Source organism: Salvelinus alpinus, chromosome 24 (assembly GCF_045679555.1).
Source record: "Salvelinus alpinus chromosome 24, SLU_Salpinus.1, whole genome shotgun sequence".
NCBI classification, from domain to species: domain Eukaryota; kingdom Metazoa; phylum Chordata; class Actinopteri; order Salmoniformes; family Salmonidae; genus Salvelinus; species Salvelinus alpinus.
The window spans coordinates 21,141,374-21,162,824 of record NC_092109.1 but is presented as its reverse complement, the minus strand read 5'-3'; the positions used below and the strand labels follow the sequence as shown (position 1 = coordinate 21,162,824).

The window sequence follows — 21,451 nt, the reverse complement described above, 5'->3', positions numbered from 1 at the left end:
CATAGCGCCACAGGTAAATAATATTACTAGAAAATATTCATATTCATGAAATCACAAGTGAAATATTGCAAAACACTAATATAATAAAAAATATTGCCTTTTGTTAATCCACCTGTCGTCTCAGATTTTGAAATTATGCTTTACAGCGAAAGCAATACAAGCGTTTGTGTAAGTTTATCGATCGCTTGACAAAACAATAAGTACACTTAGCATCAGGTAACTTGGTCACGAAAATCAGAAAAGCAATCAAATTAATCGTTTTCCTTTGATGATCTTCGGATGTTTTCACTCACGAGACTCCCAGTTAGACAACAAAATTCCTTTTGTTCCATATTTTTTATATCCAAATACCTCCGTTAGTTTGGTGCGTTATGCCCAGGAATCCACTGGAAAGAGCGGTCACGACAACGCAGACAAAAATTCCAAATTATATTCATAATGTCCACAGAAACATGTCAAACGTTTTTTATAATCCATCCTCAGGGTGTTTTTCAAATATCTATTCGATAATATATCAACCGGGACAGTTGGCTTTTCACTAGGACCGGGAGTAACAATGGCTGCCTTTCCCTTTTGCGCACAACTCACTCTGAGAACCCCCACCTATCCACTTACGCAATGTGGTGTTTCACGCTCATTCTTCAAAATAAAAGCCTGAAACTATGTCTAAAGGCGGTTGACACCTTAGGGAAGCCATAGAAAAAGGAGTCTGGTTGATATCCCTGTAAATGGGCAATAGGGATGCATAGGAACAGAGAGGTTTCAAAAACAGGGGCACTTCCTGATTGGATTTTCCTCAGGTTTTAGCCTGCAATATCAGTTCTGTTTAACTCACAGACAAAATGTTGACAGTTTTGGAAACTTCAGAGTGTTTTCTATCCTAATTATATGCATATTCTAGTTTCGGGGGCTGAGAAATAGGCAGTTTCAAATGGGTACGTTTTTTAGCCAAAAACGAAAATACTGCCCCCTAGCGTTAAACAACATTTGATCAAATTTGATTTGACGCACTCCAGAAATGTATACTGCAAACTTTCACCCACCTTTTAGATGAGAAAATATTGGCCTACCTTTATGTTGTGTCAACTATCCATCCAAATCAAATAATTTCATGTTTCCACCTTTTGTCTTTATAAACTTTTCACACAGGTATTCCCTGATATGAGGTAATCCAATGTGTCAAACTGCAGCTGTTGATTGCCAGCGAATAATCATTCATTACTAGGCATATGATATAATTAATACATTACTTTTAAGGAGTAGGACATTTTATTAATGTTCTTTTAACCTTTATTTAACTATGCAAGTCATTTGATGCAAACAAATAAGTATACATTTTCCGTTGTATATAATGACATTATTACACTTGCTTGTTTGCCATACTAGTCTGAGACAATGCATGCTACAACAGGAACTAGCCTACAACAACCAAACTAATGGACAATTTGATTGGCAGGTGGAATGATGTCTAATGAGGTTGCAAGTTAAAGTGGGAGGCAGGATCAGGTCAGCGCAGCACAGAGGATCAAGAACAATGACGTAATGACATACACAACTGTGCACAATTTTAGGGGACCAGTTTTAGCTCAAGTGCTACTTTCAAAACTACTAGCTGAAATTATACAAAACCATTATAACGCATCTTTAATTGCTTACATTATACTTCTCGATATACTTCTCAATTTCCCTCCATTACAAGGTTGAGCACAAATGATGCGCTGCGTGAAATATGTCGACTGGAGCTCTCTCGCTGAAGACTCAATAAAAAGCAAACAAAATTTACTCGCCAGATGAAAGTATTCAATTGAATTGATTAGTTTAGTCTTTTATGTCTAGAGACATCCTTTATGTGAACTGAAACTCTATTAAAGTCCTTGAGAAAGTAATGTTCAAAATTACTGTCAGGCTCACCCTGTAAGATTTCAGCCCTTTAATTTAAATGGACTATCATTCTATGGTTTCAACATTCCGTTTTTAATTCTTCCTCTGATCTCATTGTCCTAATATATTTCATTACCGAGCTAAGTGGATTGACCACCGTTTTCCAGCTCGTAGTCCGTTACTAATGGAAAAGTATAATATCTGAACTGGCTGACCCTCGAGGACAGATACTGTCTGATAATCTCACCGCTCATACTGTCTGAAAGAAGTCATTCTGTATTCTCTACCTTATTTCCCAGGTACTTATGTCCAGAGAATGGTCAACGACTAAGCGAAAGTGTAGTATATATTCAGATATAATTTTATTGACTAGAGAAAATGACTTTTGTCTGATATGAGGCCTTAAAGTGAATTTATTGGTACTTAGTCCCTTTTAAGAGGCCTTTCCCGAGCTGAATTGGAATCAGACAAGGACAATGTTTCAGTGACTACAGCTAGAGGACACTTCACTTTGACCATTGTAGTGTGGTGTCTGATAAACGGCTTTCACTCATTTCTTTAGTCTGTGGAACTAGATGAGAGTGCATAGTATGTTAATCACGTCTTTCTGAATTCAGGTGCCTCCTGTGGATAAGGTTAACACGAACAGCGGGGGATAATTCCTTTAGCTGCAAATACTTGACAAGTGACTCATCAAATGTTCTGACTAAGACAGGAAATTGTTTTATTAACATCACACCTAGGGTGCAAGACTGTCAACTACTTTTTTCTCCACACGCACCCCTGCCGTTTTTAGTTAATTTAGTTCTTATCAAAACGTATAATAACATGCAGTGCTTGTTTACTTATTAATACCATCATTGCTGTCACAAATACAATACTATTTCTAGTTGTACTATTGTTTTAAATCTACTATATCAATGAAATCCTGACAAATATACAGACCTTTGGTGCAATTATTTAATACAAATTTAAACTTTGGAGGAACAAGTTTAAAAGTAACAACATGAAAACAACATCTAAATATGTAGAATGGCGGTCTTTATTTTCATTAATCTGCTACTGTAGATCCATGAGCAAGCAGTCGGAACAGCTTTGAAAATGTTAAAGAGCTTTGATTCCTTTGTTGTCATGTTCTAATATTTATAACTAATTGCTATGGAAGGACAACACTCAAGTCATTGAAGATCCCACACATTCAGTTTCCTAAAAACATACCCTCAAAAGGAAATTGGAAATTGCAATTACAGGAAGTGTGTCCTTTGGAAGTTTCAGCACTAAAAGCAATCAAATTCAGCTTCTGGGGGTTTCCAAAAAGTTACGGACTTATCCGGAAATGGAATGAAAAGTGTGGTGTCAAATAGATTCAGCCAGTTTCAATGTAGCAATGACTTTTGATAATTACTATCTCCCCTCCAATAATGCTGCAATTGTACCTTTGATTACTACCACATTGTGTGTGTTTTTTGCGTTATTTGTAACTTATTTTGTACATAATGTTTCTGATACCGTCTCTAATGACCGAAAAGAGCTTCTGGATATCAGGACAGCGATTACTCCCCTTGTACTGGAAGAAGATTTTTTCTTTAACGAGTCGGATGCCAAGGATTTACTTTAGACACCCGACAAGGCCCAAATCCCCGCCATTCGCATGAAGATGAGACGGATATATCAGGGAATTTGGTTGGGGTGCCTTGTAAGTATCTGATGGCCTATTAGCCATCATGCAATCATTGGATAACAAAAGGGATGAGCTCCGATCAAGACTATCCTACCAGCAGGACATTAAAAACTGTAATATCTTATGTTTCACCAAGTCGTGGCTGTACGACGACATGGATAACATATATCTGGCAGGGTTTTCGGTCCATCGGCAAGATAGAAAAGTTGCCTCCGGTAAGACAAGGGGTGACAGTCTGTCTCTAGTTGTAAATAACAACTGGTGCACGAAATCTAATATTAAGGAAGTCTCTAGGTTTTGCTCGCCTGAAGTAGAGTATCTCATGATAAGCTGTATTTTTTGTAGTAGTCTATTTACCACCACAAACCGATGCTGGCACTAAGACGGCATTCAATGAGCTGTATAAGTCCATAAGCAAACAGGAAAATGCTCATCGAGAGGCGGCGCTCCTAGTGGCCGGGGACTTTAATGCAGGGAAACTTAAATCCGTGTTACCTCATTTCTACCAGCATGTTAAATGTGCAACCAGAGGAAAAAATCCTCTAGACAACCTTTACACCACACACAGAGACGCGTACAAAGCCCTCCATTTGGCAAATCTGACCATAACTCTATCCTCCTGATTCCTGCTTACAAACAAAAACTAATGCAGGAAGTACCAGTGACTCGCTCAATAAGGAAATGGTCAGATGACGCAAATGCTAAGCTACAGGACTGTTTTGCTAGTACAGACTGGAATATGTTCCTGGATTCTTCCGATGGCACTGAGGAGTACACCACATCAGTCATTGGCTTCCTCAAGTACATCGATGACATTGTCCTCATAGTGACCGTACTTACATACCCCAACCAGAAGCCATGGATTACAGGCAACATCCTTACTGAGATTCCGCTTTCAAGGAGCGGGACTCTAACCTGTACGCTTATAAGAAATCCCGCTATGCCCTCCGACGAACCATTAAACAGGCAAAGCGTCAATACAGGACTAAGATTGGATCGTACTATACCGGCTCCGATGCTCGTCAGATGTGGCAAGGCTTGCAAACTACAGACTACAAATGGAAGCACAGTCGCGAGCTGCTCAGTGACACGAGCCTACCAGATGAGGTAAATAACTTATATGATCGCTTCAAGGCAAGCAACACTGAGGCATGCATGAGAGCATCAGCTGTTCCGGAAGACTGTGTGATCACGTTCTCCGTAGTCGTTGTAAGACCTTTATACAGGTCAACATTCACAAGGCCGCTGGGCCAGACGGATTACCAGGACGTGTAATCCGAGCATGCACTGACCAACTGGCAAGTGGCTTCCCTAACGTTTTCAACCTGTCCCTGACCGAGTCTGTAATACCAACATGTTTCAAGCAGACCATCATAGTCCCTGTGCCCAAGAACACCAAGGTAACCTGCCAAAATAACTACCGACCTGTAGCACTCACGTCTGTAGCTATGAAGGGCTTTGAAAGGCTGGTCATGGCTCACATCAACACCATTGTCCCAGAAACCCTAGACCCACTCCAATTTGCATACCGACCCAACAGATCCACTGATGATGCAATCTCTATTGCACTCGACGCTGCCCTTTCCCACCTGGACAAAAGGAACACCTATGTGAGAATGCTATTCATTGACTACAGCTCAGCATTCAACACCATTGTGCCCTCAAAGCTCATCACTAAGCTAAGGACCCTGGGACTAAACACCTCCCTATGCAACTGGATCCTGGACTATCTGACGGGCCACCTCAAGGTGGTGAGGGTAGGTAACAACACATCTGCCACTTCTGATCATCAACACAGGGGCCCCTCAGTGGTGCGTGCTCAGTCCCCTCCTGTAGTCCCTGTTCACCCATGACTGCACGGCCAAGCACGACTCCAACACCATCATTAAGTTTGCCGATGACACAACAGTGGTAGGCCTGATCACCAACAACAATGAGACAGCCTATAGGGAGGAGGTCAGAGACCAGTCTGGTGCCAGGCTTCTTAACAGCTTCTACCCTCAGGCCAGACTCCTGAATACCTAATCAAATGGCTACCCAGACTATTTGCATTGTCCCCACCCCACTCCCCATTTTACGCTGCTGCTACTCTCTGTTTATTATCTATGCATAGTCACTTTACCTCTACCTACATGTAGATATTACCTCAATTACCTCAACTAACCAGTTTGATTTGAACATATAAATTCCGTATGACATGTTTTTCGTAGTGAATTGGCAAAAAGCAATAAAAAGCTTCTTTACCAAACTACTAGTTTACTCCTGCTCAAAACACAGATGGAAAAAAATCTATGCATTTTATAGTAACTTGGTCCCAATTGATTGGTGATAGCATTATGACGTGCCTTTAGCATTTGCAATATAGTGAGCAGAGGTCAGCTTTTTGTACTGTAGTGCTGCTACCTGATTACATTTAATGTTAGGCCATAAATGTTAGTAGTAGTATATTTAAAGGAGGACGTTTTTAAAGGCTATAGTTTTATATACCTTAAATAGTGTAATTAGACCAGAGCCAACTCTTTTATCAGGGTTGTTACTGTATTCATAGGGGTGGAACTGACCCCTATTGCCAAGGTGTAATATCCATTAATATTAACCATAATACTTGTAAACTTTACTATGGTATGGTGAGTATCTCCAATAGTGTACTCAAGGTTAAGCTTTTCTTTCCGTCATCTCCATAACTATATATCCATTATGTTACACAGAAGATAATGAATAATGACCCTACAATAAATGTTTAAGACATGCTAAAATACCTATTGGATGTATCTATATGTGTGCTTTAACAATTCTGATACAGGTAAATAATCAATTTGTGAAGAACTGTACATTTTGAGTTTCTTATTCATCATACTATATCCTGTGTGATATCACTTTCCTTTGTGCTGATATATATCCTCACGTTCTTTCTTTCAAAACTGATTACATCACTTAATTGAAAAGACAATAGTAAAGTTCTGAATTAACATACAGTAATGTAATTAGAAGAGAAATGAGAAATCCAATAAGTTTATGAATCCATCTGGGAGAGAAGATGACAAATGCATAACGAAAGGCTGAGATGTGTGTGTGTGTGTGTGTGTGTGTGTGTATGCATGTGTGTGTGTGCTATTTGATTCTCTGCATGTTTGTTTTGCTTCTCTGTATGTCTGAAAGTTTGTTTGTTTTAACCTCTGTTTAACTAGGTAAGTCAGTTAAGAACAAATTATTATTTACAATGATGACCTACCAAGAGGCAAGAGGCAAAAGGCCTCCTGCGGGAACGTGGTCTGGGATTAAAAATAAAAATGTAGGACAAAACACACATCACTAAAAGAGAAACACTACAACACTACATAAAGAGAGACCTAAGACAACAACATAGCATGGCAGCAGAACATGACAACACAGCATGGTAGCACCACAATATGACAACAACACGGTAGCAACACAACATGGCAGCAGGTGAAGGGCACACACCATTGGCATGTCCTGTCTTCGACAGGAAATGCAGGTTCTTACACCTTTTCTGTTTCCCCCTCTCTCTCTAAGTGAGGTGGGAAGCATATGCTCCCATGTTGGTGAATCATCTTACACATAACTATCAGTAACACCACTTACAGTATATGAGTCTGGCTTGTACAATACACAACACATTCTGGCCAGATAGCAGTATAGGCATTAACTGCAGGGTCCTCCTGCTCACTAGGGCTTTGTGAGTACACTACACCATCCCTGCCAATAGATTTCATCCGTCCACCTCTACAAGATCAGAACAGGAAGAGACATTTGACCGAGGTGTCATTGGGGAGAATCCAGTACAATGGATAAGTTCATCTTAATGTGTGTATGATTACCCCCGGCTTCACTCTTTGGCAGGAGGGCCGACGGCCGGAACGTGAGAGCAGAAGATGGTGCAATCATTTGGAGAATGGTCCCTTTAATGGGATTGGAGTATTTAAAAAAGTCTATGTACTTTGCAGATAAGGGGACTGTTTATCCTGTTAATGTGTCACTTTAAATACATTAGGCCCTTTTTGGCTGGCTGCCTCCCTAATCCCAAATAGCATGAGACAAACCATTTATAGATCCTCACATAAATTAGAGTGGCATTGTTTTGGGTAATGAAACTCAATTTCCTTGTAAGAATAGGGTTTTTGGTTGAAACCAAATGATATCACTACTCAATTGTGTATTAAATCCCTTAATTTGGGGGCACTTTGGGTTTTACAGCGTTGTTAAGGTGCTGGGTCTTATTATTGGATGTAAAACAGAGGTGACCTTGGGCTGCTGGGCTAGAGGCAGAGAGATGGCTTAGGAGGAGTTTGTGTGCTCTCTATAGAGGAGAGAAATACATGGGGCTCAATGCAGCATGGCAGCAGCGGTAGATAGCAGGCCACTATTAGTTGACTTCTATGTGCTCCTAAAGGTCAGTCAGTTCTACCATAAAAATAACACCCACTCTGTTCTATAATTCATGGGCCTCTATGCACTTGTCTACCTCTATGTTTTAGTGTTCATTATATGACTGGGAAAGGAACCAGGATCTGTTGTACCATGGTTGTAAACTATCAAAAAACATCTACGGTAGGTTTTATTTGTATGAATATATTATCATATAATTTGTTTTCTCTCGTCCAGTTTTATACAGCAAGGCCATAAACTTGAGTTAATCTGTACGTCCCTATCTCGGACGTCCTCTGTAAAGCTCTGTTACCTAGGTTACGTCATAAAGCACCTATTTTATAGTATAAATCAGATGGTCCCTTATTGAGTGAACCTTTTTATAAGTAGAGTCTGAAATGTGTTTGGTTCCTGCTAGAGGCGGTGGGCACTGCCCTGGCTAGCTGCTGGCTTGCTGCTGGCTCTGTGATTGAGCACAGTTTGAGTTGGCGTGGGTGTTGGGGTAAAGATGGACCTTTGGTCCCACTGGCACAACTGATTGTTAATACCTTATTCTCACCGGACCCTAGCCCCAGGGGAAGTCCTAGACACTGGTAGAATCCAATTATCCCACCGGACCTCCTGTTTTCTATTTGAAGTGATTGCTGTCCTTTGTACCTCATCAGCAATAGCAGCAGAGCCCGAAAAACATTCTGTGGCATAGGGCAGACATATTTCAGCATAATTATATCTTGGAGAAATCCCACTGTCGGTGTTGCAACAGTAATGCAGCAGTACATTACTAAGATGATTAGGGTCAAGCAGCTTTAAAAATGAATCTGTGGAGATGGCAGATGGTAATGGTGTGCGGGTGGTACAGAGGTCACGACCAGGTCATCCACTAGGAAGTGATGAGTTGTCAAAATTGGAGACCGCTGTGCTGACTGTGTTGAGCAGTGCAGCAGGCAGTGCAGAGACAGCTGTCACAGCAGAAGGAGCCCTCAAAGACCCCACTGACAGGGAGAGACACCTGGTGACAGATCTTTTTGTCTGGGAGACAGAGGGTAATTTTGACTGCCTTTGTGCAATGCCCATGTCATATGTCCATGTCATATAAGGGAATATTACTTTGTCATATAATATCATTTTATGGTATATTGTATTCATCCTGATTCTATTTGCCTGTGCTGTAGATGTAGCTTGCACATATCAAATGATTGCTCTTTCAACTAGCTTACTTGATCACAATACAATAACATCAAGCCCATTGTTATATAACCTCCATGAATCTTTGTATTTGCTGCTTGTCTCCTGACCCTTAATTAATGATGACTAGCCAGGACCTGAAGATGACATTGATGGCCTCCCTCATGCCCATGATCTCTCGCTCTCTCTCTCCCTCTCCCTCTCCCCCCTGGTTGACATTATTAGCTGTTCAGTCCTGACTGGGAGAATATGATCTCTCTCTTCACATAGATGGCATGGCAGGACGTTAGGATCCAACTGTGCCGCCGGAAATTAGCACATTTCAATGCCTTGGAACATGCTCCTTCTCACTATGCATTTTTATTGTATGCATTTTTAGTGGCCTTTATGTCCATGAATGCCAACTATTTAATTAGGGAGTGTTATAAAGACATTGGGGTGGCTTTAAGTTGTTAAGTGTTTAATTTCAATGGGAAGTGCACAGTGTTGGGGAAGCTACTCTGAAAATATAGTTCACCAAGCTACCAATTACTTCACACTGGAAGAAGTTAAGCTACACTAAAGCTACCCCTATGAAAAAAATATAGTTTACTTATTAACTAATGTTTCTTTTGTTAGGTTCTAATTCTCAGAGTAAAAAACTCAACAGACACTATTAAAGCTTAACCAAATTAATTATTCTCAGAGGATCAATACAGCTGCATTTGACAAAACATGTTTCCATCAAAACAAGTATATATTCTCCAATTTAGATGCACTCCTCCTTTTCTCCAATCCTTACATCTTTTATGGTTCGACAGGAAGACGAAGTGATGGGGTAATAAACCGTTCCTTCTTCCTTAAGGTGACCTGACCTCAACCCCCTTGATGCCTGGCTCTCTCCCCTTATCAATGCCTGCCACATGTGATCGCTTCCCTGCCCAACTCACGGCTGCTATGGTGCCTGGTACCAGACTGTGTCTCTTCTCCTCCCAGAGGATCCCTCCCATAGGATCCCTGATGGCTAACAATATCATATCCTGACATAATGTTAACGTTATACATGACCCTCTCTCCCTCAGTGACATGAATAAGTATATTTCATATTCTCAGAACCCAACACTTTGAAAAAGTAATTTAGCTCATCCAAACTACTTTGTGAAACATGATCATCTGTAAATCTGAAATGTCATAGACTATAAATTGCAAGAACAGGTCAATTTGGGGTCATATGTTAACAGAATATGTAATTTAGCCTATAAAACACATAAGCGATGTATTAAGTGAGAGTTAGGCAGGTCTGATGCTGAAAAAGAAAGGAAATTATTGCCTACTGTTGGGTTCAGCTTGAAATATACTCATTCATGTACCATACTAAAACGTATTGATTACTTTACATATATAAGGAATGTATATGTCGGGGTCAATGGAGGATGGATAAGAACTAGGTGTATGGAAAGTTATTGAGTGAGGAAGGGGGAGTGCAGAAAGTTTACATTCTGTCAACATGTTATTGTTAATTCTCATGGCTCCTAAGGAGGTAGGCAAAGGGGAACAGTCTGGTTTCAGTCACTGATAAAGAAGGACAAGCAAGGAATTTGTCCCGAGTTCAGGTCAGATGAAGTGAGAAGGAACAGTCCTATCCCACACACATATACTTCCACACCCACGAAGGTTCTAGCAGGAGGCAGGGCCATGCCTACAGCAGTGAGAGGAACCAATTCAATTCCTGACTAGCAACAGAGATGTACTGGCTGTCTAGATGTGCAAGGAGTTGACTCCACCTAGTACGAGGGTATAATTATAGGTACTTGTGTAAACATGTTTTTGTCTTTGCAGCTGTATGACCCAGTGGGTGAATAAACTTGGTTTGAGTTTTTTCTAGTCATCCGTGAGGTTTTACTCTGTTTGGTCAGAACCTACAGTAACACTATTTAACCCAAACCACACCCATAGTGTGTAGTGCCAGTAGTTAGCTACACCACTACATGGCAGAAAAAGTAAGTAACTACTGAAAACAGTACCTAGATTTGAATTCAGTTCAACTACCGCCAAGCTAATGCAAAATGTAATTAAATTACTAGTTGAACTACATGTAGTTCACTCCTCAACACTGGAAGTGTGGCACGGCAGCCTTTCGGTAATGCCGTATTTGCCTAAATATCCGATATCTCACGTCAACTCGTTTGGAAATGGTAATTGGTCAATTCTTAACAGGTATTAGCATTTTCTGAATGGGAGTCGTGACAACCCCCCATTTGGTGACAAATCAAATATGTATTTTTACGAGCGTATTCATATTTTTTCCTGATAGAGTATGTGGGGAAGGGTTTTGTGTGTTGAAAGTAGACTTTACTCTCAATACTCAGTTTCAAAAGTGAGGCCGTTCAGAGTGGACATTAGAAATGTCTGAAAGCTAAACACAGAGAGATGTGTTTGATATGTGTAAGGCATCAGGTAATAGGCTCTGACAGTACTGATGAGGCACTGACTGACATCGTCTTCTATCCTCTCTGCATTTTGAGCTGATATATTTAGATGAATCTAAAAGGTTATGGAAGTCTATCATTATTGTCGCTTATGAATTATTAAACGTGCAGCTGCCCATAATATTATGACGGGCATGGCAGGCTGAGGCGCTAGGCTAGGCAGCAGCGTTATCGGAAGGCTCACTGGCTGGCTTGCCATGCCACATGGTTAATGGCAAGCAGCATAGTGCCTTAAGGGTGCCAGCTTTCATCAGGGTAAGCAGATGACACAGTCTTGTTACTGAGCTGACAAACTGTCACGGCACTGTCAGCCCACGCAGTTACTGACTCCGTGCAGCTATGATCACCTTTAAACTGATGAGAACGACCTTTGGGGAGGACGTGTGTGTGCGTATGTATGTGTGTGTGTGTGTATAGGCCACAAAAATTTCCTTGTTTAGTGTATCTCACTCCATTTGTATCTGTGTGCATCTGTCTTGTCTGTGTGTATCTAGAACCGTGACCTCAGCTTTACAACGATAATTCAAAACATTGTTTTACAGCATGTGTGCTCCCGGTATAAATTTTTCTAAAGAGAGAGATGAATAATCATTATAACCTTCACAAGCATTCTTCAAAATCCACCTCAGCTACAACACCGAGTGCTTCCTTAGTTGCTGCCACACTGTTTTTATTCTAGTATGAAATAACATTTCAATTGCCGTTATGAACACTGATCAAGGTAAAGGTCACATTTATGAATGATAACTAACACATTTCATCATTCTAACGAAACAAAGGTCAGCCTGCTGACATTAACTGAATGCTGTGTTCAAGGGTTTCTAATGGTAGTGTGGACAAAGAGGACTTTAGTCATATTGGTCACAGTAGCTTCGGTGTTATTCTGCATCCCAGTATTTCACACCCTCGGGAGAAGTGGGTTATTCACAGCTCACTAGACAACACTCTTTGTATCTATTATCATAAACTGTTGCATTGTTCATTTTTAGAGGGAACAGATTGTTCACTGGCATCTAAAGTAAAACGCATATTGGTGGAGATTAAATCAGTTCTCATTTTCAGAAGTACTTATAGTTATTTCACAGTGTGAATTTCATTCTAACAATGGAAACAAACTTGTACAACTGGGTGGAAGTGGAAGCTACATTTGAAAAGTAGCTTCAATGGAAGTCAGTTAAAAATAATACATGTATTTTGTCCATTCTTCCTTCATAATCAAATCTCATGTTGATTTTAGAGAAACGTCATCTCTAAAATGGGCGAAAATGAAAATCAATGGCTGAAATATAATATTACATATACTATACGTACAGTCATAGCAACTGTGATTGGGTACTGTGCATTGAGCCACTTTGAGTACAGCCCTGGTAATAAGTGGTATACTGAGTGTTCAGTAGATTTCACTCAGGGTCATCTGGGCTACCTTCAGATGCATCAGTCTAGAATAACAGGGCTTTATCAAAGATTTGGGCAAGCTCCAAACAATCCCGTCTGCTCTGTTCTGCAAGCTTAATGCGATCACGAGTGGGTCAACTGGAAAAGGATGTTACTCTAAAAACAGTTTGCCTTTTAAAAAAAACGTTTTGCTATAGGTTTTACTGTAACCTTGGTAACTATTGGTACCTTGGTCGGTGTTGATGCGATACGGCATTCGCCTCACTCTTGAGAAGAGAGCTCTAATGGTGCAACCGTTTCTCTTTCTCATTCTCTTTGTGTAAAGTCAGCCATGCTTCTCCTCTGTTCTCAGGGGCTTGTGTAATGGCTGCAATGACACACCTCAGGGTTGTCCTTTCTCTCCGCTGGGTAGACATTCCATCCCTGACGCCCTTGCTGGGACCTTACATGCTTCAACCTCGTCTTCCCACACACAGGCATGCAAACTAACCAACATGCACGCACACACATACGCACACACATACGCACACACATACGCAGACACACACACACACACACACACACACACACACACACACACACACACACACACACACACACACACACACACACACACACACACACACACACACACACACACACACACACACACACACACACACACACACACAACAGCCTCTGTATCCTGCTAACGTCTCAATGTTTGCCCAATAACAACACTCATGGCAGGCTTTTGTCTTTGTACAGTGTCCACCCAAGTGATTACCAGCCAAAATGGCTCTGTTATATCTGTCCCCTCTATTCGTTTAAATGGCTGCCTCTGATGAGTGCCACCTCTTTGTTAGACCTGAGAACATCCTCTTTCAAGCTCAATAGCCAGATTTCCAAATATGAGAAGCTGCAGATTTTAACACAGCAATGTGCTTTCGATGGGTGCTTGAAATTTCACAGCCTACTAATTTTAATCCTACTATAGCACAGTCAGCATCCATTTATGAGAGGGAAAGATGCTGAAAGCGTACTTTCTGGAGGCTTTTGAAAAGTTTCCCACCTGATTGTCCCATGAGGAGCCAGAAATGTAGATCCCGGTACAATAATACAGTGGTTAGCATATCCTCCAGTTCATCCTCTATATGGCTGTTTTAGTGTTCATGGTAGATGATCATACTACCCTTGTTAATGAAGTTCTGATACAGTGAGGGCACACAGGAATAGAACATTAAGGACTTGTCCACAAATCTGTCAAAGAATCTGGACTCTTTAGTGTGGTGTCAGAGAGCATCCCTACCATACTGTGCCATATCAAGTCCCTCTACCTCTACCCCTGTCCTTGAAGCCCTAGTGCTCCTGATGTATGTGTGTGCCCTGTACTGGAAGGGCAGTGGCAGTGATGAGGGCAGCTCACAGAGTACTCTTCTCCTGCCGTGTCCACTGACCCAGGGTCAGTAGGTTAATGACCAGCGCCACTGAAAGCCATCCCTCATTCTGTACCTGCCACTGGTCTGGGAGCAGCTCCCGTCCCCCTGTCACTGACCTTGTCACCCACCCCTGACAAATACTGTATCAAGCACATAGCTCCCAGAGGCTGTCTCAGTACCCAGCGACCACATAGCCACAGCAGTCGATAGCATCACAGTCCTGTGCTTTGATCCCTATCTGGCCAACTTGGCTTTTTTCCTCCCTGCTTTTATTTCTCCCACCAACCTGCCCACTAAATCTAATCTCACTTGGCTTTGTTAAAATCTTTCAAAGTTGTGCCTCGTCTTTTTGGATTTTTTTCTCGCTGGCTTCTTTTCTTTTTCAATTGATCCACTTCTCCTCTGGTGTCATAGCTCTTTATGCTAATGCCAATGGCCTGTTCATGCTAATGTATTCATTAGGTTTACAGGACTTTTGATGATTTGCGGAGAGCGCAGTGAGGCAACGTGTCACAATCGTCTAATGAATTAACGGACCAAGGCGCAGCGTACGTAGAGTTCCACATGTTTAATCAGATGAAACTCACAAAAAACAATAAACAGCAAACAAAACGTGAGGTCAATGGAGTGCTCACAGGCAACTACACACAAACAAGATCCCACAAAAACCAGTGGGGAAATGGCTGCCTAAATATGATCCCCAATCAGAGACAACGATAAACAGCGGCCTCTGATTGGGAACCATACCAGGCCAACATAGAAATAAATGCACTAGATCACCCATCCTAGTCACACCCCGACCTAACCAAAATAGAGAATAAAAAGGCTCTCTATGATCAGGGCATGACACAACATTTTCTCTAGTGCTATTGACAATAAAATGGAATCCTAGGTGACGGTTAACGAACGGAATGACACCCATTGTCTTGTCCCCATGTGTTAGTACACTACTAATTTTAATTGTTTATACAAATAAGCAGCATGCAAGCAAAAGTCTAAGCTATCTACTGTTGATACATCTACCTCTAGGGGGGCAGCCGAGTCTTGACCTTAAGAGAGAGCAAGCACTTCACTGGAATGTTAATGAAAACTTATCACAGACTTCTGAGTCACCCCTGAACTTTCACTTCACTTTCCCCACAGATGCATGTTCCTCTCACAGACACAGATAAACACACACACACAGATAAACACACACACACACACACACACACACACACACACACACACACACACACACACACACACACACACACACACACACACACACACACACACACACACACACACACACACACACACACAGTGCCAATTGTTTATTTCACAAAATCTCTCTTTCTCTCTCTCTCTTTCTATATGTAGAGATGTCAGGTACTGGGGCAGACATATCTCAGGTGCATTGGAAGCAGCAGTGGTTGGAGAATGGGACTCTGTATTTCCACGTGTCCATGAGCACCTCTGAGCAGCTGATCCAGACCACCGTGCCTACGGCCCGGGAACCTGCTCACGTCCTGCACGAACACATGCACCTGCTTCACATCTCTGTTATGGTAAGAAACACATACAGTCGTGGCCAAAAGTTTTGAGAATGACACAAATATACATTTTCACAAAGTCTGCTGCTTCAGTGTCTTTAGATATTTTTGTCAGATGTTACTATGGAAAACTGAAGTATAATTACAAGCATTTCATAAGTGTCAAAGGCTTTTATTGAGAATTACATGAAGTTGATGCAAAGAGTCAATATTTGCAGTGTTGACCCTTCTTTTTCAAGACCTCTGCAATCCGCCCTTGCATGCTGTCAATTAACTTCTGGGCCACATCCTGACTGATGGCAGCCCATTCTTGCATAATCAATGCTTGGAGTTTGTAAGAATTTGTGGGTTTTTGTTTGTCCACCCGCCTCTTGAGGATTGACCACAAGTTCTCAATGGGATTAAGGTCTGGGGAGTTTCCTGGACATGGACCCAAAATATTGATGTTTTGCTCCCCGAGCCACTTAGTTATCAATTTTGCCTTATAGCAAGGTGCTCCGTCATGCTGGAAAAGGCATTGTTCGTCACCAAACTGTTCCTGGATGGTTGGGAGAAGTTGCTCTCAGAGGATGTGTTGGTACCATTCTTTATTCATGGCTGTGTTCTTAGGCAAAATTGTGAGTGAGCCCACTCCCTTGGCTGAGAAGCAACCCCACATATGAATGGTCTCAGGATGCTTTACTGTTGGCATGACACAGGACTGATGGTAGCGCTCACCTTGTCTTCTCCTGACAAGTTTTTTTCCGGATACCCCAAACAATCTGAAAGGGGATTCATCAGAGAAAATTACTTTACTCCAGTCCTCAGCAGTCCAATCCCTGTACCTTTTTCAGAATATCAGTCTGTCCCTGATGTTTTTCCTGGAGAGAAGTGGCTTCTTTGCTGCCCTTCTTGACACCAGGCCATCCTCCAAAAGTCTTCGCCTCACTGTGCGTGCAGATGCACTCACACCTGCCTGCTGCCATTCCTGAGCAAGCTCTGTACTCGTGGTGCCCCGATCCCGCAGATGAATCAACTTTAGGAGACGGTCCTGGCACTTGCTGGACTTTCTTGGGCGCCCTTAAGCCTTCTTCACAACAATTGAACCGCTCTCCTTGAAGTTCTTGATGATCCAATAAATGGTTGATTTAGGTGCAATCTTACTGGCAGCAATATCCTTGCCTGTGAAGCCCTTTATGAGCAAAGCAATGATGACGGCACGTGTTTCCTTGCAGGCAACCATGATTGACAGAGGAAGAACAATGATTCCAAGCACCACCCTCCTTTTGAAGCTTCCAGTCTGTTATTCGAACTCAATCAGCATGACAGAGTGATCTCCAGCCGTGTCCTCGTCAACACTCACACCTGTGTTAACGAGAGAATCACTGACATGATGTCAGCTGGTCCTTTTGTGGCAGGGCTGAAATGCAGTGGAAATGTTTTTGGGGAATTCGGTTCATTTGCATGGCAAAGAAGGACTTTGCAATTAATTGCAATTCATCTGATCCATCTTCATAACATTCTGGAGTATATGCAAATTGCCATCATACAAACTGAGGCAGCAGACTGTGAAAATTAATATTTGTGTCATTCTCAAAACTTTTGGCCACGACTGCACACACACATGCATGTTCACACGCACCCCCACACACAAACACACATCCTTTAACAACAGCTTTGTGATAGAAGAACCTACAGATGGGCACGCATTTCACACATCTCCTTTGTTCTTCTGGAAACATAAACATACCAACAAACCTTCTCAAACATGTGCACCTTTACACCTCTACTACCATATACATCTGTTCACCTGCCTCTGCATGCTCCATACGTTTCTACTGCTCTCCTATAGGTCGTTATCAATAAAATATCACAATACGGTGCAAAGTGTTCGATTTGGCTGCTGGGGGCAAGGAGATCCCCAGCTCTGCTAAAACCATTGACAACTTGGGGGCGTTTTCAAAGGATTGTTAAATAAATGTAACTATTTGGTTTTAATATCACCACCTCTTGAAGAGCAGTCAGAACTACACTTTTCAGATTATTCCATGCAAAATAATTGTCAAATTTACCTCTATCATCAGAGTTATACAGAAATGAACTGCATGCTTTTCATGATCAGTAAACACGAATTGATCACATATTTTCAGACATGTGAAGGTAACCTATCCATTTGGCATGTAGCTAGCTAAGCAAACAACATGTGTCATTTAGCTTGCTTCCAAAGAGATTAGGTTTTTGGAAAAAGCTTGACATCGGCAAGTTCTCATCCTGGTAAAGTTGTCAGTCGGACTACTGTCATCATCACTATAGATAGCAAGCAAATATAGCCGTCTAGTTTACCCCCTGAAAGTTAGTCAATTTGGCATGGCATGGTCCGTCAACCAGCAAACTTGATTAAAAACAATGTTGAAAAGGGGATAATGTTGGAGAAAAAAGTACATTAGGTCTACTTACCATTATGTTTAGCCAACTGTACAAAGTCTCTACTGGCAGCTTGTAAAGTACAGTATATGCACCCTTCTGCTGCTTGACAGGCAGAGCCCAAAAAGGATGGGAAATTAACCTAAACAACTCATACTGGTCAGGTATAGTTCACTTTTATTTTATATCACTCAAATAGCCAATATTTAGAGATATTGTGAGGCTACCCTCCCGTATCTGAAATGACATGATCAATTGATGTTTACTGATCATGAAAAGCATACAGTTAATTTCTGTATAGTTCTGATGATAGAGGTTAATTTGACAATTGTTTGCATGGAATAATCTGAAATGTGTAGTTGTGACTATGCTCTTCAAGAGGTGATGATATTACAACCAAATAGTTCAGATTTATTTAACAATCCCTTGAAAACGGCACACAGTTGTCAATGGTTTTAGCGGCGCTGGGGATCTCCTTGTCGCCCAGCAGGCAAATCGAACACTCTGCACCTTATTGTGACATTTTATTGATAACAACCTATACACCTACACACATCTCTCTTCTTCAATCCATTAGACACCTCTCCACTGGTATGTCCTTACAAGTATTCTCTCCATTCAACTATCTCCTCTCACATCTCTCCAGTCCCCTCTCTTCACTTCTCCACACTCTTTTTGCTCTCCTCTTTCTCACGTCTCACTCCTCTCTTTCTTTCTTATATTATCTCTTTTCCTTGCTCCAGACATCACTTCTCATCTTTCCAACTTAATCACCTCTCAATACATTCCTCTTTTCTCTGCCCCTTTTGACCCCTCTCTCTACCTCCACCCCATCCTCACATCTCTTCACATCCCCTTCTCTCTGCCTCTCTCTTTCTCTCTCTTTCCCCCTCTATCTTTCCTTTTTTCTTTGCCTCTTGACTCGCTGTCCTCAGGGGAATTAGTGCTGGGCGATATGGCCAAAATATCATATCCCGGTATTGTAATAAAAAATTGACGGTATGACAGTATTTGACAGTATTTTATGTTTTTAAATTATACAATTTCTTAATTTGCTCTATAAGTAGTGCATGACCTCAGGGTGGCAACACATACATTCTAAGTGATTTAAATGGGTCTTTCTCCATTCTGATTGTTTTATACTGTTCAATTCAACTTCAACCCCATTCTTTTTTTAGCATTTTCATAAATTTCTGTATTTCCTGCACTCATTTGAGAAAATTCCCACACTGCCATGTAGGGCTGCACGGTATGGGCAAACAATCTAAACCTGATTTCGAACCAAATGTTGCAATAGCGATTTTACTTGTGATTTGGAGCAGAACACTTGGGTGAAATGTTGGAATCATGGAAATGGAATGATTATTCTAATTCGAAGGAAAATGCCAGGGAGGAATTATTGTGATTATTGTGAGGGTAAGAACCAAAGTGTTTTTTTAGGAACCAAAGTGTTGATAATTGTTTCCTAAGGGACCCTATAATCTTTGGCTACATTGACTGTTTAATCTTAGCTACTTCATGTAGCTAACATATTAATGCTTCTTGTATTCCTCTTTGATTTAGAAGGTACTGCTGCACAAACAACATGCTGATTTAGGTCTACACCATCACTGGTATTATCAGGCTGTATAACTAATTATGTTTGCTCTGACTCAGTACATTTATTAGCTAGCTACCTAGTGTTTAGCATTAGCGGCTAACAAGATTTAGGCCCAACTTGCAAAGAAAAGACAAACTAGCTGTTTTCAGATGTAAGCAACACACTAATAGTGTAATTTTAGAACACTACTGGATTTATATGAAGAAGCAAAGTGAAAACAGCATTGTTGTCATCAACATTGTTGCATGTGCTGCATTGACCACGCAGACTGAAGGCAAGTGTCTCGTGGTCTAGGAACAACAAAGAGAGAGAGCAGAGAGAGATGACTCAAGTAGCGAAGTAAACTATAAAAATGGACGTTAAACACGGCGTACCACATTTAACAAACCAAACATTCAAATACTGTTATAGAAGGTAAAGTAAAAACCCAAACCGGTCATTGCATCAATACCGGTATATGGTAAAATACGCTATACTGCCCAGCCCTAAGGGGAATTGCTGCATCATGTGCATCATCCATCCATGCTGTTCGATGCAAATCTCTCACCCACCCTCAATGTGTCCCTCTGCTGACTAGCACTGTTTCAGGGCATAAACATTAGCAGGCTCTGTTTTTAAATATCACTCCACTGAGTGACGAGCCAGAGGTCATTCCGGGCAAGCTGGTTGTGCGATCTAAAGTGGGTTCAAGCTCAGAGCAGACCTTATTTCATGCTTTCAGTTACCCCTCTTGGTTTTCTTTTGATACTTCCACTTGGACTTGATGTGAATGGTAGCATGTGTGTTTATCCGTGCGGAATCTCATCATCTGTGAAATTGGGGAAGGATATTGAATAGGAAGGAAGGGGATCAGGAAACACGGTGTATGCGTCTGGCCTCGGGGCCCAGGATGTCTCCTGGCTCTTTGCATCATTAAGTGTAATTCTGTCAGTTCTGTGACAGGTTCAAGTCTGAGTGCTCTATTCTTTTGACATTGAGATGTCGGTTTCTCTCTCCCCCATTCCTCCTACGTTCAGTCTCTCCATCACATACGTGGAAAGGACATCTTATTGGCATGGAACTCTGACAACCTTTTGAATTGTGCAGTTTATTCTGATTTGTTTAGATCATAATGTGTCCATATTATTGGAATTTCAATTGCTCTATTAATATATACATTACCGGTTTTAGAACACCTATTCATTCAAAGGTTTTTATGTATTTTTACTATTTTCTAAATTGTAGAATAATAGTGAAGACATCAACACTATGAAATAACATATGGAATAATGTAGGAACCACAAAAGTGTTAAACAAATCAAAATATATTTTACATTTGAGATTCTTCAAATAGCCACCCTTTGCCTTGATGACAGCTTTGCACACTCTTGGCATTCTCTCAACCAGCTTCATGAGGTAGTCACCTGGAAAGCATTTCAATTAACAGGTGTGCCTTGTTAAAAGTTAATTTGTGGAATTTCTTTCCTTCTTAATGCATTTGAGCCAATCAGTTGTGTGGT

The 21,451-nt window shown here is 41.2% G+C and overlaps 1 protein-coding gene across 1 annotated transcript in view; it reads left to right on the top strand.

Moving 5' to 3' along the window:
• The window catches only part of LOC139552308 (astrotactin-2-like), a 547,772-nt gene that overhangs the window by 69,587 nt on the left and 456,734 nt on the right, over positions 1-21,451 (top strand). Inside the window, exon 2 of the mRNA XM_071363924.1 lies at positions 15,777-15,964. Coding sequence (XP_071220025.1) covers positions 15,777-15,964 — 188 coding nt within the window. The remainder of the gene's footprint in view (positions 1-15,776; positions 15,965-21,451) is intronic.